The 22,967-nt window shown below is 40.4% G+C and overlaps 2 protein-coding genes across 4 annotated transcripts in view; one reads left to right on the plus strand and one right to left on the minus strand.

Moving 5' to 3' along the window:
• LHX8 (LIM homeobox 8) overlaps window positions 1–22,101 on the plus strand; it is a 43,759-nt gene extending 21,658 nt beyond the window's left edge. For both annotated transcript variants that reach the window (XM_020794709.3, XM_020794711.3), the window contains exon 9: window positions 1–22,101. In XM_020794709.3, coding sequence (XP_020650368.1) covers window positions 1–77 — 77 coding nt within the window. In that variant the 3' untranslated portion in view covers window positions 78–22,101.
• SLC44A5 (solute carrier family 44 member 5) overlaps window positions 21,889–22,967 on the minus strand; it is a 253,809-nt gene continuing 252,730 nt past the window's right edge. For both annotated transcript variants that reach the window (XM_072997807.2, XM_072997808.2), the window contains exon 22: window positions 21,889–22,967. This exon is cut by the window's right edge and continues 6,458 nt beyond it. The gene's annotated coding sequence lies outside the window, so the exon portion shown is untranslated.

Genomic DNA, 22,967 nt, shown 5'->3' on the forward strand with positions numbered 1-22,967 from the left:
CTCACTCACCTTCTGCTCTTGGACTCCAGCCTTTGCTACCCCATTCAATGACACAGCTGCCAATAAGTCACAGCTAATTCATTTATATCAGGGACATGAGACTAAGGAGGTACCCTTGAGTCACCTATTCTACTCTGTCAGTGAAAGTCCATTTAACCTTAAATAGCATCCAAAGCATTTTGAAGACAATTTTGTTGCCCAGGTATGTAAGTAATAGTTGGCCTGCAAGACACTTTTATGGCTTTCTCCATAAATATGTTTACAAGACTTATTAAAAAGAAACACCTTTTTTGTATTGTCTGGAAGTAGTCCATTCTAGCTATGTGTTTGTTAATTTATTTATCATCAAAAGAGCACTTTGCCTAAAAGACAAAACTGACAATTGTGCAAAATGTTTACAATTCTTTGTGAAATTGTAGTTCATCATTAGTTTGTATCTGTAAGTTATTGTTATTAAAGTATTACTTGTATTTGAGTTACATGCAGCCTATACTTTGAAGCTTATGTCCACAAGCTGGCAAAATGTTGTTTGCCAGTGTTCTCCAAATGACCTAAATAAAGCCTTCTGTTGTAGCATGCCAAGCAAACACGTTATTGTGTTAATGGTATAATTGTGAGTGTTTATGAAGAACAGCTGGACTTTACTAGCTAATAAGGAAAGACTGCACTCTATGCACATTGTTAAATGCTTTGGCAGTCTCTTCTGAACTGGTGATTATGCCATCTGACATGAAACCATTTAATTATGAAGGCTCTTGAAACATCAAAGATGAACATTACAAGCAGAGAACAGACTATCGGGGCACTTAAAAATGTCTTTCTTCCTACCAGCTTGGTTCTTTTACTAGAATATATATTCTACACTATAATTTATAGGGCTGTATTCTAGTAAATAGATCAGTGCAATCTTTAACATCCTCAGATTGTTTAAAACCTGATACTGATTCAGCTAGAGTGCAAATGTTTGAGCAGGGCATATTATGTGCTTGAAAACAGCTCCATGATATACTGTATACACATCTGTCCACACCCATGTCTTGGCTGCAATTCATTATAGGCATTCAACATGAAAATAAACACAGAGCATAACAAAAATCTGACCAAACTAAGGCTTAGTACATGAAAATTTTAGTGTGTACAATGTGGCTGACACTAGAACACTGTAGTTATTCATGTCTACTTAGTATTGGATGTTGAGATGGGCACAGACCTTGGTTCAGAGGCCTGGACCAATTCATCATCATGCTCACACAGGTGTTGTGCACACACGGCACCCTCCCACTTCCACCACCCCTGCATGCTCACCCATTCCTTGGGTGACACGTGCTTCCCTTCCCACCTCCCCAGTGCAACTACCCCCCTCTCACCTCTTGCAGTGTCTCTTCTCTCTCCCGCTTTCTCCATTAGCCACCCACTCAGATAAGGGAGGCTGGGCAAAGACTCCAGCAGCGCTGCCTTTGAGTGGACAGCTGAAGGAGAAGGTGGAAGAGGGAAGAAACGCTGCAAAAGGCAAATGGGTAGTTGCACTGGGGAGGTGGGAGGGGAAGTGTGCATCTCCCAAGTAATGGGCGAGCATGTAGGGGAGGCAAAAGGGGGGGAGGGGACTGTGCCCACACAACACCTGGGCGAGCGCAATGACAAATTGGGCCAGACCTCTGAACTGAGGTTCCTGCCTATCTCTAACTGGACGTCACTGCCCTGGGTGAAGCAGAAATCTGTGGTTTTCTGAAACCTAAAGAGTTTATATCTTACGGCACTGCCATCTTCTGTGTTACACAAAACCAAAATCAAGGTGGGGGGGAAACTTTCTCTAATGTATGCATTATTGAGAGACAAAGTATATTTCTTGCTTCAGAACAATTGTTTTTATTCATATGTATATTTAGTTAAGTAATTGAAACTGATATGACTGATGTCGCCCTCCTTTAACTGAATGCATTGAAAGTGGGGAGACAAAGCTCTTTGCTATATGTTGAGAAAATGAAGTTCAGGAAATATTTTTTTTCACTCCAACTCTCAGATTTTCAAACCAATAGATCTAAATTCGTGCAAGGGACACAAAATGTGTGCTGCAGCAGGTAAGTTCTATATGCAGTAATTAAGTAACTGTTTGGAAAGTGTTGAAGAGTCTCTACATACCAACATCTTGGCTGGACAGCACACAGATAAACCAGACATGTGTCCTGGTCTATTTTTCCAATATTTGACACTCTGTTCAAAAACACTGAAATACACCCCATGAAGTCTAGTTGTGCTGCTACAATAGGTAGTGTTACTGACACTGAGTGTAATCCTGAAAGTGTGCAACACCACAGTAATGCCTTAAGCCCATTTGAATACTTCATAGTTTTAGTTTTTGTAGCATGTGCCGAGAATAACAAGGTATTCACAAAAGAGCTTGGGCAAGTTGTTCACTTACTGGGAAAAAAATTTGCAACCCATCACAGCTAAAATAAAAACTAAATGCTCTCTGCCATCATGGCAGTTTGCCTGTCTCCCATCATGTCTGCGACATTATCAGGCTCCTGCTGCTGCCCGATCAAGGTATTGCTGTAGTAGCCCTAAAGTTAAAACGTGCTTGGAAATTGCTGGTATTCACATTCTTTGCACAGTTTGGAGCTGTTCCTTTGCTTCTGGTCAGTCATATTTAGAATCATCAATATGTGCAGGGTACCACTGGTTAGTAGTCATTGTGGGTATATACTGTCAGACCGTCAGTATGCCTTTGAAAATCGGTTATTAGGGCACATAAGTGTGCAGGCTATTGTGGTCATGTTCTGCTTGTGGATTTCCAATAAGCATTTGGTTTTCAACTGCTGGAAAGGAGTGCTACTACATTAGCTAGGTATTTGGTCTGATCCAGCAGACACTGTCAGGTCATTGGCCATAAACCTATTGTTTGTCTAAGGAATGTGTAACTGCCTGTGGCTAAATGCAGCTGGCAAGGCACATCTCAGTCATATGCATAGTTGTGCAACCAAGAAGCATCCCAGCATTTAACCAATTAGCTACATCAAGTTACACAGACACCAATAGAATTCTGGTCATTGTGTTTGACAGAAAACATAGCTGTTAGCTTAAGCACGTTTCTACCTTTCTTGATAGCAAATGAAGGATCACTGCAGAATTTACTCTTAAGGTAATATCTGTATAGTGGATTCTTGTGGAAGACAATGACTTGTAAAATTACACATTCTCTGACCACAGAGTTGCTAGACCTTGAGGCAGTGCTCTGTTCTAGGCAGGGAGAAAAATTGTTTTAGTGTGCATGAGGTGTCTTTAAATCCCAGGTACTCATTCTCCACTGATGCCAGGAGATTCATGTGCTCAGTGAAAATGTGCATGTGTGCTGTGCTTATAAAAGATTGGCACAACAAAAAGACAGTAGTTGGGGATGTGCATTGGGGAGAAAGCCAGTAGGTGCATGCACTTGGGCCAGTCATGCCCTTTGGTGTAAGAAAGGGAGAGGAGTGCCACCAACACAATGTACAAGCTTTCTTGTGGAACAAGCCCTTGGGGCAGCAACACGGCATCTAGAAGGAAGCCTAGCAACAGTGAACATCCTGGAGAAATAAGCATTTGTCTCCTGAAGATTGTCATATCACCTGCTCGGTTATGTTTTTCACCTAAATTCTGGACCCATACTTTCCTTGTTATCCTTGCAATCAGCTGGTCAGAAGCACTTCCAGATCTCTTGCCTTCCCCATCCCAATGACATCACAAGGGTCCTTCATATAATATCACAAATGTCTACCCTCTGATCTCAGATTTTGTCCATCAGAGAATGGGGCGCTGCTGACCTGGCAGTCTTAGCTGGTACACATTTGTTTTTGACTCTTCCTTTGTGTATTGGTTGAACTTGTAGCATTGTAACAAATATTAATGCCTACCAGAGGCTTGAGTTTGCAAGAACTGAGCAGGGCTGCTAAGAAATGACATTTTGGAGATCACTCATTCATAAGGTTGCCAGAAGTTGGGGGGGTGTGTGTGACTTGCTGGCACAGAATAATCACAATGCCAACTTAAATAAAACTTCCTTCTGCTGCATTTTTAAATTTTCCTTTTTACACCATAGAGTTTATTCCAGCTACCTTCCTTCTAGCAGTCCATATATAAGTCAAAGCTAATGTAGTGAAGGTGTCACCGCATCCAAATATCTGTCATGTTTTATCTCCCTCAAACGCTTACAGCTGTTCAGCATAATTTTTGAAAACCATGAGCCTCAGTTGCAGTGATACTGTTGCAATCCCTGACTTGTCCTCTACAATGACTTCTTTCCCATAATGGAAGGGAAAGATTTCCAATGTATATCATTTCCGTTCTTTATAAAGTTGGATTGTATGCTGCAGTGCAGGATTTTCAGGGGAAGAGCAAAAGAGTGTAAAACACAATTTTGTTTTTAATTTTAAAAAGCTTGCAAAATGGTAAGCATATGTGGGGAAGAATTATACAACTAACAACATTATAAATATGTGCTGATGGCACTTCTGTAGCCAGAGCTTGTAACAATTACTTGCAATTAATTCTTTTTCAAATAACTGACATAATTCTCTCTCTCTCTCTCTCTCTCTCTCTCTCTCTCTCTCTCTCTCTATATATATATATATATATATATATATATGCAGATAGGTGGTAAATAAATAAATAAATAAATAAATAAATAAATAAATAAATAAATAAAATCATGATTTTAACTTACTAATGGAGAATTACACCCCCTTTTTGTGGTGTAACTTAATTATTTTGTTCCTTTTATAGTTAAAGGGATGTGGCCTCTCTAAGTGGTGGAGGAGGAATAGCACATAGTTGAAGTTGACTTGGGTTGTACCTCATTCAAGTTTTTGAAAAGTAACTAATCTATTAGGTCCTTAGTGAATTTGTTAGCTTTGAGAACAGGAAAGTAAAGAGTTCATTTTAAAATTATAGGTATAACTCACTGAAGGTAGAATCTTGCTGAATTTTTATGTGCATGCATGCAAGAGAAATTATGGAAGTAGCTTCAGCTAACTGACAAGGTGCTGGACATTTGCCAGGCATGGAAACAACAGGAGAACAGCACCTTGTCAATTAGCAGTTATGTTATGTTATTTATTTATTTATTTGTTTAGATGCCGCCTTTTCCCCCATAGGAGACCCAAGGTAGTTTAACAACAGATAAAACAACAGATTTAAAAACACTATATAAATATCATATTTGAAAAACAATTAAACATATGCTAGGATTAAAATCAAGTTTAAAAGCAAGTCAAAACCACTGTCATTTCAACAGTTAACTGTTGTGCATCTGCAAAAGGTGAGTACAGTACAGTGCTATCTTGCTTGTAACGGGCTTGGAACTTTAACTGTAAACGACTGTGTAAAATTAAGTTTCCAAGTTCTGGTCCCACCTGTTCTTTAAAAATTAATTTATTCAGAGTGTGTCTCTCTGTTACAAGTGACACTCATTGGGTTCTAAACAAGAATCATAAGAGCTGTAAATTCATTATCTGCTGTATCCCTTTTTCTTAAACAAGAAACGACATATTAAATTGTACCTCTTTCTGAGTCAGTGATCCCAACACCTTAAAAATATGTACCTCAGACAATCTGAAATCCTTTTGATGATTGTGCTGGAATCGTCATGGTTCACCAGGATGAAGATTGCTTGCTGCAGCCTCATCAGTTTTCAAATTATAGAGAGATCCTGGCAGAACTTTTGCATGGTCATAGAAAAAGATTTCAGAGATTGTTACACACTGTTTTTCTAAGGTTACAAATAAGTTAATTCATCTGAAAAGGGAGAAGCAATGAGCTGTGGCTCACAAACACCTGCCTCCAAAAAGCTTAAAATAATCTAAGTACTATTGCCTATGTATATCTCTTTTCCCCCTTCCTCCTTGGCACATCTCTTTATCATGGCTATCCTTTCAATCAATCTCAGCTTTCCTTTTATATTTCTGAATGAAGATCCTGCTTTGAACCTCTGACTAGTTTCATGCTATGTAAGCTTGTAGCTATTGCTCAGCCTCTTTAGCCACAGCTATTTGGGTAGACTGAAACAATTTAAAGGTAAATCCTAGGAGGAAATTCTTCTAAATTCAATGGCATCTATAGGTAGATAGACATAGGACTGCCCTGTAAACTGATTATCAGCAGAAGTCTGGTCTATGCCCAATCCAAAATGAAATGGTGGAGCAACAGTTGTCCCATGTTTGGGAACTGTAGTGCCAAAGAATTGTACGGTGCTGGGCCATCTCAGATTCTATTGACTGTATGCATTGACTTCCCTACTAGTGGAAGATGTTCCTTTTTGAAAACATGCTGTTTAAAATCCTGTTGGTTTGTTTAGTAGACCCACTGAATTACTGGGGATTTGGAATTTACTCCTCCATGAATTCTAGTGATTCAAGTGAGCCTAATCTAGTTCTTACTTACTTCTGCATGTAAGTCAGAACTAGAATAGGCCTGTTCTGAATCAGTGGAACTTATAGAGGAATTGCCTCATCAAATTTCCACTGATTCAGTGAGCCTACTCTAGTGCTACTTACTACACTAAGTAATGTTTCAACTGATAGGGATTGGATTTTTGGGCACTTATTCTGCATTCTGGAAGTTCTATCTGACAGACACCTAAATGCACGTGACATAGGAAAAAGGCCTAAATTGGAAGGCTTTGAGGCTAGCTCCACCCAAGCTGCCTGCTCCCACCCCAGTGCTAGTTGGGACCTTTCTTTTTGTACAGGAAGCTAGGCCTGAAAGGCTTAAATTTTATTTATTTATTTATTTGATTTGATTTGTACCCCGCCTATCTGGACTACCAGACCACTCTAGGCAGCTTCCAATACAAAATAAAGCAATACAATACAATAAAAATACAAAAATGTGCATAATCATCCAATAACAATCACAATCACAATCAAATAAAGAAAAAATAATATAAGGAAAATTAGAAAAAGAATTGAAGAATTGGCTGGAGGGAAGGCCTGGATGTATAACCATGTTTTTAATTGGGTTTTAAAGACACCCAGCGTAGCGGCCGCACAAATCTCCAGAGGGAGGTTGTTCCAGAGGCGAGGAGCCACCGCCGAGAAGGCCTGGTTTCGTGTCTTCTCCTTCCAGGCCTCTCTCAGCGTCAGGCTCCTCAGCCTCACCTCCTGACTCGCGCAGGTGATCCGGGTAGACCTAGGTGGGAGCAGGTGTTCCGCCAAGTATCGAGGTCCTAAACCGTTTAGGGCCTTATAAGTAAGCATTAAAACTTTGAAGTCGACGCGGAAATGCATGGGCAGCCAATGCAATGCGGCCAGAGTTGGAGAAATGTCTTGGTATTTTCTCACTTCAGTAAGGAGTCTGGCTGCAGCGTTCTGCACCACCTGAAGTCTCCACATCAGCTTCAAAGGCAGCCCCACGTAGAGCGTGTTACAGTGGTCTAATCTTGAGATTATGAGTGCATGCACCAAGGTGGTGAGTACCCCTGTGTCGAGATAGGGCTGCAGCCGGGCAATCCGCCAGAGGTGGAAAGAGGCGGTACGGACTACCACGCCACCTTTCTCCCATGTGAGCCACATTAAGGTGTCTATAAGGTGTCTGTCTGCCAGGTAGCATTCCCAGGATAAAGAATTGTGGGATCTATAGTTCAACACACACGCAAAATCCTATCTCTATCAGTCAATATTAGCTAATGCGGAGCCCATACACTATGGAGGCAAGGAAAGTCCATGGAAGTTCTCCACATGTCCCGGAGAGGATTCCACTACTTTCTGCAGGTGTTCCAACTAGGAAATTGTGAGAGGCACACAGTGGAATTAATTGTTATCTCTGTTCACAGTGGTTTACCTTCCTCATCTCTCCCCCAGTGATCAGTCAATGGTATGGTAAGATATAATAGCAGCTGGTGCATAACAGTGGCATAAAGGTTTTGGTCAGCCTTTGTGCTTTCTAAATGATGCCATAACTATCAATACATAAAATTCCCTTTATCCTTCTTGTGTGTGAACCATGCACAGCCACAGTTGGGAATGACCTGAATAAGAAATAATTCTATGCAGTTGTTTAAGTAAATTCTGATTTGTAGAGCTCACCTTCAGGAACTAAACTTCTGGCAGAGGGGAAGTGTTGGAAACATCTAGACTGCTGCTGCTTTTCTTTTTCAAAATGAGTTCAATCATTCAGTGGTAAAAAATATATGTAACAAAAATAGAGGTTTTTTTCCCACCAGAGAACTAGAAGCAACTTTTTCCACGAAAAAGTGGAAATGATTGTTATGATACGTGGAGACCACCTATTTCTAGAAAATGGTTTACAGCTCTTGTCCAATACCATGTCTGTTTTTAATTATTACAGATGTTATAATTGACTTTTGGGTGTAAATAGTCTGATGTGTTGCAAATAAATTATATTTTAAAATCTGGAGGTGCAAGATACTTAACCTGCATACTTTATACAGTTCTAGAATTGTTCTGTCCTTGCGGCATACCATTTCCTTGTACCTTGCCTTTGTCTCAAAACATGCAATAAGGAACGTGCAAACTGAAAAACAACTGAGGCATTCAGATTTCATTTGAAGGAGTCAGTTTTGGTGTAACTTTCACTGTATATGTAAATATAGGATTTGTTTGGTTCCTAGCCAGTCAGCATCAGCTAATCTCACTTGCTGTTACATGTATGTCACACTTTGTCATAATTTAGGCAAATTGAGTAGTCTGGGGAGAAAAAACACAGCTTCCCATAGGGTACATTAGCAGTGCTCTCACGCTTTGCACCTCCAGATTTGCAGAGTGGCCAGAATGAAACAATAATGTGAGCGTGGGAAGCTGGGTTGGGGGAGCTTGCATACATGAATTTGGCAGATTCGTATGATAAGCAGAGCCAAACTCCCTGGTAAAGTAAGTCTTAAAGGGCTTAAACCCAGGGGTATAAGAGAAGGGTGGTCTACAGGATCATCACAATTCATGTGGTGAAGACTGACGCAAACAGTTTGAGAGCTCTTCTACTAAATTCACCCAGGATGTGGCCCAGCATCACAATATGTGTTACAGGCTTTCACATCCACAAGCAGAACACACTGTCATTGTTCAGAACTGCTTCTCATATTACGTGAAAGATCTCCACTTGATTTTTGAACTATAAAACACATGCGTACGCCATAGACTTTCCTGTCTTGAGATGTGTCTGTGTTACAACAACAATAATAACAGCAGCATTAAATTAAACTTAACACTGCATTTTTTTTTAAAAAAATCAGAAGCTACTTAGGAGCTTGTGAGGGAAGTATAGCAACAACATGGTGCCTGCTCTAAACCGTCTTTTCAAACTTGCTTTTCCCCCACCAAAGTGGAGCAATACCAGAACTGAACCCACAAGGAAGATGAAGGAATCGTGTTAAATACATTCTTTATTACAGCAGTGGAAGGAGTTGGCAGGGCTGGACTTGCTATGGAGCAGGGCAATAGGCAGAAGCAGGAATGGTTAGTTCTTTGAACACTATTGCCCAGAAGATCTAATGGTCAAGATGGCTGGAGAATTCTGGGAGCTTCTAGCCCAAAAGGTTGACTCTTCTAAACCCCCATTTGTCTAGAGCATCAAGATTTTTTAAAGTGCTGATCCTGCTTGGGAAGGGCATGTCTGGGGAGCAAAATGTTTTGCACTGTAAAAAAAAGCCAGAATAGCATCACTGTGTGACCTGCAGGTCCCAGTCCCTGTGTCTGCAAACTACCACGTGAGTGGCCTGCTGAAGCAACCCGAGAGAGAGGCAGCTCTGCCCGACGACCAGCCTCTTTGTCTGAGCAGAATCTTTTTCTTATGGCTCCAATGGCGTAAATCTTGTTCACGCAACCTGTAACCAGGCAATTGCATTTGTATGGTTAATGCGGATGCAGCCATGCAGGAGCTGCTTCCCTAAGTAGCTTGCTTGCCATGTGGTTGTGTTTCAAGTGGTAGCCCATGCTGCTGCCTGGATTATTATTATTCCTACTTAAAAAGAAGAGAGACCACGACCACCAGATTCAGGGCAGCTGCTCTTTTCTTCTGCCCACAGTGACTCCTAGTTCAAGTGAAGGCAGGTGCACTCACACGTGTTCAGATAAAGCATTTCAGTGATTATAACAATTTGACATTGTGGTACACACTGGTAACCTGCAAGCAGATTTGGATTTAATAACATGCCTAGTGAGACAAAAGTAGAGATTGAATTGCTTCGCTTATTTAGACAAGAGAACACAAATCTGAGTTTTGCTAGCACATAAGATATGGAGAGCAACCTAGGTCTCTCTCTCTCTGCCTGCCAGTGGCCTTCTGCTTGTGTCAAATACAGGATCTACAGCCATCTTTGTACATAACTTTAAAAGGTGTGCATGACTGTCAGCCACCTTTTTCCTCTGGCACTTGGCTCTTTGGCAAAATAGTTGGAAGACTGGCTATATCCTTTATTATTATTATATTTAAAACTGATTTCCGTATATTTTTTAAATTAAAATTCTGCTAGCCATGTAGAGAATTTCTCTCTCTCTTTTTTTTTTTTTGCACGAACACAGAATGCGATTTTTAAATAAATAAATAAATAAATAAATAAATAAATAAATAAATAAATAAATAAATAAATAAATAAATAAATAAATAAATAAGGAATGTGCATTGTTTGCCTTTTAGAGATATGGATGTGAATTTTTGAAAGAGAGTCCCCTCCCTCCCTGCCTCCAGCAGCAGCTCTTCTAGGCCCCCTTGAAATATGCTACGCAGGCTCAGAAAACCCTGCTGGAGGTAGGGAGCTGTTATGCAAACGGCAGAGAAATCCCCCCCAAATCAGAGGAAGGCATTTTAGACCCACAGAACACACACGCTGGATCAACCCTTTGAAACAGATTGATTGGCAGATGCAGAGCAAGAATGGAGTGGTCCTGGGAAAAAGGTACACACAAAGTCATTTTCAGAGATGTTGTGCAAGGAGGCTTTGAACTGGGTCCTTCTTGCTGACTAGGACAAACCCTTGCTCTGCTGCTAGGATATGGCAGCACACAGACCTGTGCTAGAGGAAGATAGCTGCTCTCACCGGGGGAACATATGCAATATCCAGAAAAAGTAGCCTAACTGTAAGGTAACTTAACAAGCGTTAGTAAGGAACAGAATAGATACAATGCAGGCAGTCCTTGCTTAACAGTATTAAGAACAGCTGTTTGGCAGGGTGGGCGTTAGACTGGCCCCACAAGAGGAGCGGGTTGACTCTTTCCACCATGACATTTCCCTGACTTAAAATGTTGGTGCAAAACTCATATGATAGTTGCATATTTTGTTCTGTGATAGGAAGATTTGCAGGAAATGGGTGGAGGGGAAGTAATGTCTGTGTGCCCTCTCTAATTCCTCCATCAAGAGGCTGCACAAGTTGACCTTTTAGGGGGCTACAATGCATCAGATGACACAGCCAGGAACAATAATGTGTCTCCCCCCCTTTTTAAAAAAAAATGCTTTGTTTTTTCTCAGGCTGACTTACCTTGCAAGGTAAAAAAGTGCAGGAGACGAGTGATGCAGATGGCACAGAGCTCATAGAAGGAGAGCTGGATGATTCAAAAGGAAAGAATAAATACACATAAAATTGCAAGAGCAGAGAAAAAAAACCTAGAATGCATTTCATTTTGCCCATGTTTCTGTTAGATCTGCTCAAAGTCCTCTTTTTATTAATAACTATTTTCTTTTCGAAAGATGATCTGTATTTTAAAAATGCACAACTTCAAGGCAGCCTGACGCTTCTGCACTAACAGATTTTTTTTCTGTTAGGATATCCATTACCATCTGTCAGCATTCACTGTGGTTCAAACACACACACACACACACACCAAAAACCTTCCTTCAGTGTCTCAGTGGGAACCACCAACCTCCCTCCTTACCATTGTTTCCCATAACAGCTGTGCTTGCAAACCATAGCAACTTTATTTCTCCAACTGCCCCTGTGGGGACGAGCAATCCCTCCTGCCCCAGCCCTCTTACAGATAATAAACTCTTTTACCACATCAACTTTCAACAAGTGGGAGAGGCGTGCATGCAAAGCAAAGTCAAACTGTATTTTCTGGTTTAGATTAGAGTGTTGCTTTTAAAGGCATGAGCTCTCGTATCAAATCTGCATAGCCAATATTTGCAGTCTTTGAATTCAAGTCATCAGGTCAGCCAAAAAAACCATTAGCTTACAAAACATCATTAAAAAGGTAATTGGAACTGCATGTGTGATGCTTGCTTTGCTGAAGGCAATAGAAGCAAGCATCTCTCTCCCCCCCCCTCCCCGCACGCCTTGTCTCTCGGTTGGCTCTAGCAAGAGTTCCAGCAACACAGGCTTTGCTATGGAATTACGGATATGGTGTCAAAGCACAATTTGCAGTCAAGCTACAAACATCCATGCCTTGTTTAGCAAATGCAATACAATTGAATGCCTGCTGCGGGGAATTCTCTTCTCCTCAACCTGTTGCTCCCCAGATGTATTGAATTACAACTACTACTCATCTCCATCCAGTATCACCCATTGCTGGGCTGGCTGGGAATTATAGTGTGGCTGGAGCCACAAGCATCTGGAAGACAACAGATTGCTGCACATCAGAGACATCGAAGGAAAGATCCCACCATCCACACATCCCAGATTTTATATGATTTGCTCCAAGTCCTCTAGTGGCCTGAAGGGGCAGGGGGCTTGACAATTTTGCCTCATTTTGGCCTACCCTCAGCTGTGTCAGCAGAGTACTTTCAAAGCCAGACGTCACTTAGAACAGCCCAGAAGCCCTACCAATTAAAATGGCTACCTGGAAGCACTATTTTATTTCTTTCTTTATTCAGTCATTTAATTTGTATCTCGCCACCCATTAGCACTGAGCCACTACAACACATAGAAAACAAGGATAAAAACATTAAAGGCAACACGAAAAACCCTAAAAAATAAATGGCACTGGCTAATCATATAAACCCAGAGTGGATGGAGGAAAAGTGATCGAAGGGGGTGCAAAACATGGCCAGCTAGGTCACTGCGGAAATCCTTTAGAGCAGTGGTCCCCAACCTTGGGCCTCCAGATGTTCTTGAACTACAACTCCCAGAAGCCTTCGCGACCATTTCTGCTGGCCAGGATTTCTGGGAGATGAAGCCCAAGAACATCTGGAGGCCTGAGGTTGAGGACCACTGCTCTAGAGGGTGTGAGGGAGATATTTCAGTCACAAAATATTTTAAAAGATAAATATTATTTCCAATGGGTGATGCAGGAATGTTTGAGGTCATTGGAGATCAAAGGATGAGGGTGTGTTCCCCCCACACACACACACCTCTGAAAATCATCCTTCTGTAATTCACCATGTGCTTTCCATTTTACTGCTCTTCTCTGTATTTTGGTTTCTAATGGTTTGATCCCATGAATGGAATACCCATTGGGGTCACATGTATACAAAACCCTGACCACAACCACAAGCTCAATGCTGACCTTCAGTATTCAGTATGAAGTTTAAAATTACCTCACAATAACTTATAACCATATTCTTCAATTTCCTGTTTTCTTCAATACACTCCAGTTTTTCCTATGGTGCTAGACATTCATGCACCTGTTTTATAAGTGGGCACCTGTGCAAACATGTGGTTCCCAGTTCAAGACCGCACAGCATTGAACCTAGTTATTAGCACAAGTCACTGCTGGATTCCAGGATTTAGGGCCCTATGAGGTAGTCTCTCTGAACTGTGTCAATTCTAGGCTGTGACTTGTCCAAGCACTAATATATGTTCAATTTGCAATATCTTGAGATTCCAGGGAATTTTCAAAGAGTACATACAAAATATGATATCTTGAATGGTCCCAACTCTGCTCTGCTCTCTGCTTACATACAAAGCACTTTGCACTTGGTTCTTGGTGGTAGACATAGCAAAAGTATTGTTATATAACTCATGCATCTACCATGATCCATCCTAATAAATTCTCTGGGAGTGTTTCGTATTGAACTCAGCAAAAATGTGGGCAGCCTAAATCCTATTGAGAGTTTTTGCAACCTTTGTATGCGATCTTTAAGAGGTTTTGCTGGGAGGGACCTTTTGGGGCTGTGGTGACTGTCAATCAATCCAGCAATAACCAATTGTTCCCTTTGCCTCAGATTTGGAAGAGAGCCCTGTCTCTCTACTTAAGAGTCCTTTCTTGCTCTTTTTAGTCAGTGGTCAGCTAGTGTTATATAATCATCTGTGGCCATTAGTTGTGCAGTCAGTACTTAGTTAGTCATGTAGCTATGGGACAATTAAGCTCAATTCATCTAACCAGTCATTATTTTTTTATGATACACTGTTTTTGATCTATTCAGAACTGTGAGTAAATGGAACTTTTATTCTTTCTCTTACCAGAGTAAGTTATTGAGACCGTAAGTGCTAGTTGATGAGAACAGGCAACAAGGAGTGGTTTACTCTGGAGGACTTAAAGCTAATTGTGCTCTATAGGTACTCAAATCTTTTTCTACGGTGTAGCTAGAGGTTTCAAGTCAAAATTTCACTCTATTAAGAAATCCAACTTCTAATGTTATGTTATGTGGGGTCTGTGGAATTTTTAAGTTTTAACTTGTAAACTAGTAAGCTTGCCCCAATGGGGTGGTATATAAATGAAACAAACAAACTAGAGCAAGAGATGCACAAAGCACCCACTCTCAAAAGTAGGAGACACAGCTTTTCTTCTTAATGCTACCTCATGATTGTCCTTCATCTTACTTCTTACTGATTGCCCTTTCCTGCTGTAATGTGTTATGGCACAATGACCTCCTCTTGGCACAAATTCATGGCATTCCCACCTGAGGTGTAGGGGGCAACCAGTGCAAAGGCAAGGGTTAGGCTCTTACACAGATTGTGGTCGTTCTCTCTGCTTGTGCTTGCATAAAATCACCATGTAGCAATCCCTGGGGCTTTGGAAACAGCATGGAGTTCATGGCTATCCTTGATAGGTAGGGGGACCTGGTGGCAAAGAGGGTGCCATGTGCTGATCAACTGACAGTGGGAATTAGAAGCATTTGGTAGATCTGGGTGAGGATCCGGAGACCTTCGGCAAACAAAACATATGCTTTCCACATGAGCTGTGGCCTTTCCTTATACAATTCAACCAGGACCATCCACCGTGATCTCCAAAGCAAATCATTCATCCACTAGGAAATTGCTCTTCATAGTAAATGTAGACAGTGACAATGGATGGTAATGCTCTGGTTATTGAGCACAATTGTTTTTTTTCCCCTAGACTAAAAAAACCTAGACAGCTTACCTTGGACCATTGTATCCAGCAAGGCACTGTTGTAATGGAAATCTGCAGTGCAAATAGGAGTCCTCTGTTATCATCTATAAAGTTCCAAATACAATGGCAGTATTCCTGATAAAATTAAAACAAAATGTGTTTTCTAGCTGAAGACAATGTGTATAATTCCAGGATCAACAGAATGGAGCCCTTGAGAGACCGTGACCTGGTCTGGGCACTCTGGAGACCAGAAAAAACTCAACACAACAAAGAATTAAGACCACTGAGAAATAAAGTTTGGACCTTGTGAAATTCTCTTTTTTATTATGGTTATTTATTGTACACCACTGCAGTTTTTTCAAAAAGATCTTTTGTAAGAGTCAACCTTACAATTCCAGAAAACATGTTATGTAGAGTCAATGAGCCATCCCCACTGACAGGGTATTTCATTAGGACATCTGTTTCTCTTCTCTGTATCTGTGTTATGTACATCTGTATTAAAAATGTTCAAGATATGGCTACAAGGACATAATGCCCCCCTTTACAATACTATATTGTATGCCATATGTTTTATGTTGCAATTATATTGTCCAGAGTATGTTTCCATCTCTAGGACGAGTCAACAGTACTTTATTAAAGTTAAATAAAGTTTGATTGTTAATAAAATTTGGATTATGTATTCAAAACGCAATGCTGGTCCAAGGCCCATTCTTTATTACCAAGTCTATGCCACCATTACTTTTTAAAGAATGCGTTACATGCACTGTGAATTTATGAAAAATAGCATTTTAGACTTCAACTGATCATTGGCTGGTACATCAAGGTACAATTTTCTTTAAAACTCAATGAGCGAAATCATGCTGCTTAACTTTGTGCTGGCATAACATGGATTGACTGCTAAAAACATTTAATTTACACGATTTAAATGTTTCCTATTCCACCCCTCCCTTTGAGGTTCTGAGGCTCCCTAAGACTCCCTTTTGCCCCGAGGAAGCCTTGGGGAGCCTTGGGGATGGGAGAGCCCTTAAAAGTCAAAAAATCACTGAGATGGGGAACACTAGCAGTGATTTTTTTAAAAAAGAGCTTTCCCCACCGCACCCCAAGGCTGCCAAAGGCTTCCCCAGAGCAAAAGGGAGCCTTAGTCTTGGAATCTAAAACAGGAGGATAGGATACTTGGCATGAGTTAAATGTTTCCAGCACCCAATCCAGATTACATCAACACAAAGTTATGCCAGCAGGATTTTGCTGTGCGTATCAGACTATTCAGAAAATTAATTTGGTTCCACTTGTCGGTGGAAAGCACAGCTTTAACTTTCCACTGGCCATTAAATTCTGCTGAGGCTTTTCCTCTTGCCCTGTCCCTTTTTGGCAAAATGGGCAAAAGCTTGTCAGCAAGATGACCATTCTCACTAGTTCCTAAGAGTAACAGTTAATGTGCCTGCTCAGCATGGAAAAGCCAGTGTACACCTCAGTTCACACTGGGATGCTTACAGGGGCCAATAGAAAACGGCAGACTGAATGAGAGATATCTGGGCATACAGCAGGTGTGCATGACTGCAGTAAAATCATTTTTGGGAGAACGCACCAGCACATACATAAAGGCCCAAATCCTGTTGCACAGTTGCACAAAAGGCAAAACTGCCACAAGTTAAGAAATCTCCATAAACATCGTTTCATACTGAGTCATGCAACTTGGTGTGCCTATGAAGATTTCTTATGGTAATTTGCTGTTAGAACTTACAGCTTTTGCATAATGGTACAATAGGATTTTGGCCAATGCAATTGGTATTCATACTTAGTTTTTTCAAAGTGCATTAAGTGAAGATTGCGAATGTTTACCTGAGTGGTTGTTTGCAGTTATGTTTGTCTCTGAAGCAACCAGGTACTTCTTTATCTAAATATATACATACAGTATGTCTTCTGCGTATCCAAGCCATCGGTCTTTCTTGGATGCTGCCCATCATCCAGGGAGTTTAAGTTGCAACATATATAATTCTTCTCCATGATCTTTTAAACAGCTCTTTGAGGTATGTTAGACAGAATACTAAAAAGAGGCAGATTTGTTCAAGGTAATTGAGGCAGGTTTTTCAAATGAGTCGGCATCGTTATCCCCAGGCCAATGCTTTGATCACTACACCCAACTTGCTCTCATGTCACCCAGTGTTGTGAGGTCACTGGCAGAGGCTCCGGGGGGTAGGACTGCCAGAGCCTGTTACATGTCCAAATATGCAAAGCTAAACTGAGAACTCTTACCAGTAGCCAATGGATTACATCTGGGGTGGGCAAAGTGCCGTCCTCTAAACATTGTTGAATCGCAGCTACCATAACCCAACAAGAGTGAGATTAGGAACAATGGGGGTTATATTCCCACAACATCTGAAGAGCTGCAGGTTGCCCAACTCTATTCCATATCCATAGCCTTGACACAAAACAGTTTCAGCTAGCAATGTGTACCCTGCATAATTAAACTATAAACCACCCAGAGAGTGCTTTAAACATGATGGGGTAGGATATAAGCAGCACACCTTGCTTTGCTTTTACTGCTGTATGGAATGGCATATCTGATTCATTGAGAGAGCCTGATTGATTTGATAGTCAATTATTTAGAGGCTGTCTGTGTCCCACAAACAATCATGTATGTATGATGAGATGGACTAGAAAAACCATTTGTGGTCAATGAAGCGTAAAAGACCATTAGTTGTTGTAGTTCGTTCCAATCATGGTGGTATTCAACGATATGAACTAGAAAAGCAATACAAAGAGATAGCTTTAAAACTCTTTTTAAGTTCTCTCGTCTTTGTAAGTCTACTCAATGTCCTGAGATTTAATTATACTACATTAAGGATCTTGAATGCTGTGCCTCTTATTCTAGGAACTGTTAGGTATTATTTATTTGTATTTAGAAACAGGTAGGTCATAAGATCTTTTGGAGAAAAATGAAAGCTATTTATTTCTCTAGCTGCTATTTTCTTTTGTTGGCCTTCCCTCTCTCTCCCTCCTGCTTTCAAAAATGGAAAATAATAGAAAAAAAAAGAAATGGTTTCAGGCAGCAAAGGAAAACAGATCACCCACCCGGACTAGCCAAACCAACAGCAATGAGACTTTGGGATATGATTACATGAAAATTGATCCGAGGCAGGAAATTGACTTGGTCAGATTGTATAGGGAGTGTTGGCAACCAGAAACAGCATTGTGATCCAGCATATAAACCTATCTTTCTCTTTCTCTTTTCCATGTCCCCACAACACAGCCCATCTGTCAACTCTGGGGAAAAGATGCTCTCTCTCTCTCTTAAATAGAGCTGTTTTCTACTATAAATCAGCTACAAATACACAGGTGGCACACAATCAAGTTCATGGAAAGGGAAAAAGGAAAGTGCTGCACATATCCTTGTGTTCCAGTCTGCGTTCTCTGGTATTGCATTGTTCTTGGAGACAATGATCATAATTATCTCTGAATAACTGTGGTTGGCTTAGAAAAGCCCCTCAATGCAACAGGGCTATGCTTACATATGCTCACTGAAGCAAACAATCCCCATTGACTTCTGTGGCAGACATTCAAGGGGTAAATTTAGAAACATTGTTTGACTTGGGGTCCCCACCAGTCATTAGTGTCAGAACACAGCAATATCATTCTCAAATCAAGACCAGACATTCTCCTACCAAGTCAGATGACAGCAGGAGTTTACAACCGGTAATGTACGTAAGCAAAAAGCTCCAACCTAGTGAAAGACATTTATCTACCATTGAGAAAGAATTTTAGCAGTTATCTGGACCCTGCAGAAACTAAAGCCCTACATATGGGGAAGAAAGTTCATTCTCTGCACTGATCATTCACCTTTAAAATGGTAAAGACTATGCAATCAAACTGTAGTAAATTCACCAGATGGGCCCTGATTCTACAGGACTTTGATTTTGAGATCAGAAGCGTCAAAGAGTCTCTGAATGTGGTTGCGGGCACTTTGTCCCAAAGGCCTAATGATCAGAAAAGTTCTATGTTAAGTGCAAATGTTTATAACTGTATTGATTGTCATAAATGTTTAAATTTTGACTTAAGAAACATAGTATTAGAGAGGAAAATTTAATATACATTATTTATAAGAACTGGAAAAACATTGTTAAATTTATATGCGTCTAGCTGTTTGTTTATGAGAGGAAACTGGTAAGTTCCCCCTCATAAAACAAACTTATTAAGGGGGCAGGAATATAGCGATCACGCTGCCTATGCATATGTATGAGTGTACCGGCATGCACCAATAGGAGTTGTTGGGAGGTGGAGGCAGTGGAATATAAAGGGAGGGGTGAAGCAGATAGGAGAGGCAGATAGTGGGGAGTTGAAAAGCAGTTAAGAGTGTTAGGAAGAGTGAAGTGTTACAATGAAACTACTGAAAGCTTTAACGTCTTTTAGGAATCTTGAAACTCAAGATTTGAACTGTATTCAATAAACATGGTTTTGTTAAAAGTTACATGCAGTATGGACTTCACTCTTTCTAAGTAAATAATGTTGACAGAGATCAACTGAATGGCAGCGTAAATAGGAACGTGGCATGAGCCTTAGATTAGTGAAATAATCCAGGGACATGCAAGGGGCATGTCACAATGGCATTAGATTTAATTATCAGGACATTAATGAGGCAGAGCAAGAGAATATTAAAAACTGAAAGAGAATGAACACTGGTTTTAAATTTCATCTGGAGATGGATCAAGATTTCCTTGGCCTGCAGCCAATGGTAGATTTAAATATGATATGAATGTTAAGAAAACTATGTGATACATGAAGCATATCAATCACAGAAAGTCTGTTTATGAGTATGCCTTAAAGAAGAGAAAGAAAGCAGGTTTGCAATAAGTTATGTCTCAAAAATGAGCAAAGACAAAATAATCAATATTCCAAGAGGCTGCACATGACGCAAGCAAATTCTGGAGTACTTTAAGAAATCCAGATTTAATTAAAAATCAACCATGTGCATATGGGGTGAACGTTAAAGACCACGGACTCTAGGCAACACTCTACCTAAACATGTAGGTTTCAAATGCATTATTTGCCTTAGTCCATGATGGTTTATTACTAGAATGAGCTGTATTTTATTGTAAATATATATGTTGCTCAGTTCCTGCAACTATATATATTTCAATGTTTTTTTCTGGAGGTAAAATTAAGAAACTCAGGCTGTCCTTCCTAGACACACCACAAGAAGACAAAATTCTCTGGAACAGACAATAATGTGGGGCAAGGTTGACGACAGCAGGAAAAAAAGATCAAATATGAGATAGATTGCCTCCCTAAAGGAACCACAGGGCTGAGTTTAAAAGAACTCAGCAAGGCTGTTGGGCACAGAACATTTTGGAGATAGCTCATGAGCATAACCCAGATTGGGTGCTGGAAACATTTTATGTACTCATGAAAAGTTTCATATTCTCCCTCCTGTTACTTTCTGAACCTCCCTACTGCCACAGTTGATGGGGCCAGTAGCTTAAAAAAAATCAGCACTGGACCACACTGGCAGTTCCAATCTTGGTGACAGTGATCTGGTGGAGATCTTTTACTATTAAATGCTGCCTCCCAAATCGTGGGGCTCCCAAATTTCTGTATTGGGGCAAAAGCGAGCCCTATGGAGCCACAGAACCTAAAACCTAGAGGAAGAGGAAGCTTTTTACAAGTTTAAATTAAATGTTTCTGGCCCCTGATCTGGGTTGCACCACCACAAAAGTTGGGCAACTGGATTTTGCCCACTGAATAGGGCCATCGTACTCGGAAACTGCACCACCTGCTTGTCCCTTGAAAACAAATTTAATGACATCTGCATTGTTTTATCTTTTAGAAAAGCCCTTTTGAAGCAGGCATCTCCTTCAACTGTACCAACATTGCCAGAGCCGTTATCTAACTTACCTTGGGCAAGTATCTCAAATTAAAAATGAGTTCATTTTTCAGGAGGTGCCTGTTCCCCAGAACTATGATAAGAACTACTGTATTAGTTATTTTGCCTCCTAGTGCGACAGCACCCTGCCTGTTTGTGTACAAGATCAGAGTCCAAAGTAGTTGAACCACCTGTTTCCCTACACTCTTTATGTCATCCTCTTCTTTTTCTGCATTCTGATGTACTCTATTTGTGACTCCATTCCCTTTCTCTTTTTCTGCCACCCTGTCCAGTCTCTCTTCTTCCTCATATAATCAGCTGCTGAGGAATGGACAGGTTGTTCCTGCAGAGATCTGAGCCAACTGCTTCCATAAGAGTTTTAAAATTAGCCTTATGGCCAGAGAAGAGGCTGAGGAGGACTGGTTGCCCACTTTGGTCTATAACTGCAGCCTGAGCACACTGGCCAGAATATGGCTTCTGGCAGCCGATTCATCAAACAAATAAAGTAGACACATCAGTGAAGTGGTAAAAACAGGGACGGGCATAGAAGTAACACAAGACAAACTCTTTCTTCTAAGAACACACCTCCCACCTAAAGTGTGCTGCTTCTATACTGCCACATAATACTTAAAAGTACTCTGGGTGGTTTACAATTTAAGTATGCAGGCTATACACTGCATCCCTCCCAAGACAGCTGAACCTCGGAAGGAAGGAAGGTTAATTGAACTTTGACCCAGCTCCCTAGGATTGAACCCATGTCACGAGCAGGGTTCCACCTGCAGTATTGCAGTTTAATCACTGCACCACAAAGACGAATAAAAAGGAATAAAGAGAGAAAAGAACTGTTTTGTATCTAAAACTTTATTAGAACAAACCCCAAGAACTGTAAAACAATAAGTAACAACAAACTTGTTAAATATTAAACATTTTAGTTGTGAAAAGATATTTTCAACAATATGTTCCTAATATTTCTGCACAGCAGAAGCAAAAAAAGGTTTAGAGCTCAGGCGGCCATATGCTCATGTTAATTTTGGTTTGGGTACAACCCCCCCTCCCCCCCAAAAAAAAACAGTCCATAGTCACATTTTAAGTCAAAATGCAATCATAGGGGAAACTGACAAGGTCTCTCATTTGCCACCATGCAATTTATGAATACATATTTGAAATGCTGATGGACTCTCTCTCTCTGTCTGTCTCTGACTCTCTCTCTCTCTTTAAATGAATAGAGTGCATGAACCATCACTATTAGTATGATTAATTATACAGTTCAAAAACTGAAGGAGGTGTTATTTCTTAGTTTTATTTCTGCAAGTGCAAATAACCAATGTTTTACAAGGGAAGCAATAATCTTGATCAAATGTTAGAAAATTAAAAGCCATTTCCTAAAATAACGTATCTTAAGAAGAGTCTTTAAAAAGTAAGGATCTGTTGCAAATGTGTTAACAAAGCAATACTCTACACTAGTTAGAATGCAACTCCTTGTTCCCATGTTTCCCCTATTTTAAGTAGCAAGGGGTAAATTGTGTATAGATTTAACAAAAATGGGTTGTCCAGGCTTCTCTGACTTGCTTACCAGGATGTGATGGTGCAAGTCCCCAAAAGATGGAGCTAAAAATTAAATCCTCATCCCAACAAACATTCACCCAATTTTAATAAATCTAGAATTTAATCAAACCAAAACTTGAAAATTTTATTTTTGGACTATAATTTGCAGAATCCCCAGTTTTTTTTGGGGGGGGCATGTGATTCTCTAAGAAGTAATTTATTGTACAGTAACTTATCTTCTTGTCTTAAATCTCTGATCATGAAAATCAATGGGACTCACAACATGGGTTAAGGGCTGGAGTGTAAATCTTGTTCCCCTTTCCTAACCAAAATAGTACAGTATATAGCTGGACACTAATTTGGAGAATTTGAAAACA

The sequence above is a fragment of the Pogona vitticeps genome, chromosome 4, assembly GCF_051106095.1.
Source record: "Pogona vitticeps strain Pit_001003342236 chromosome 4, PviZW2.1, whole genome shotgun sequence".
Lineage (NCBI taxonomy): Eukaryota > Metazoa > Chordata > Lepidosauria > Squamata > Agamidae > Pogona > Pogona vitticeps.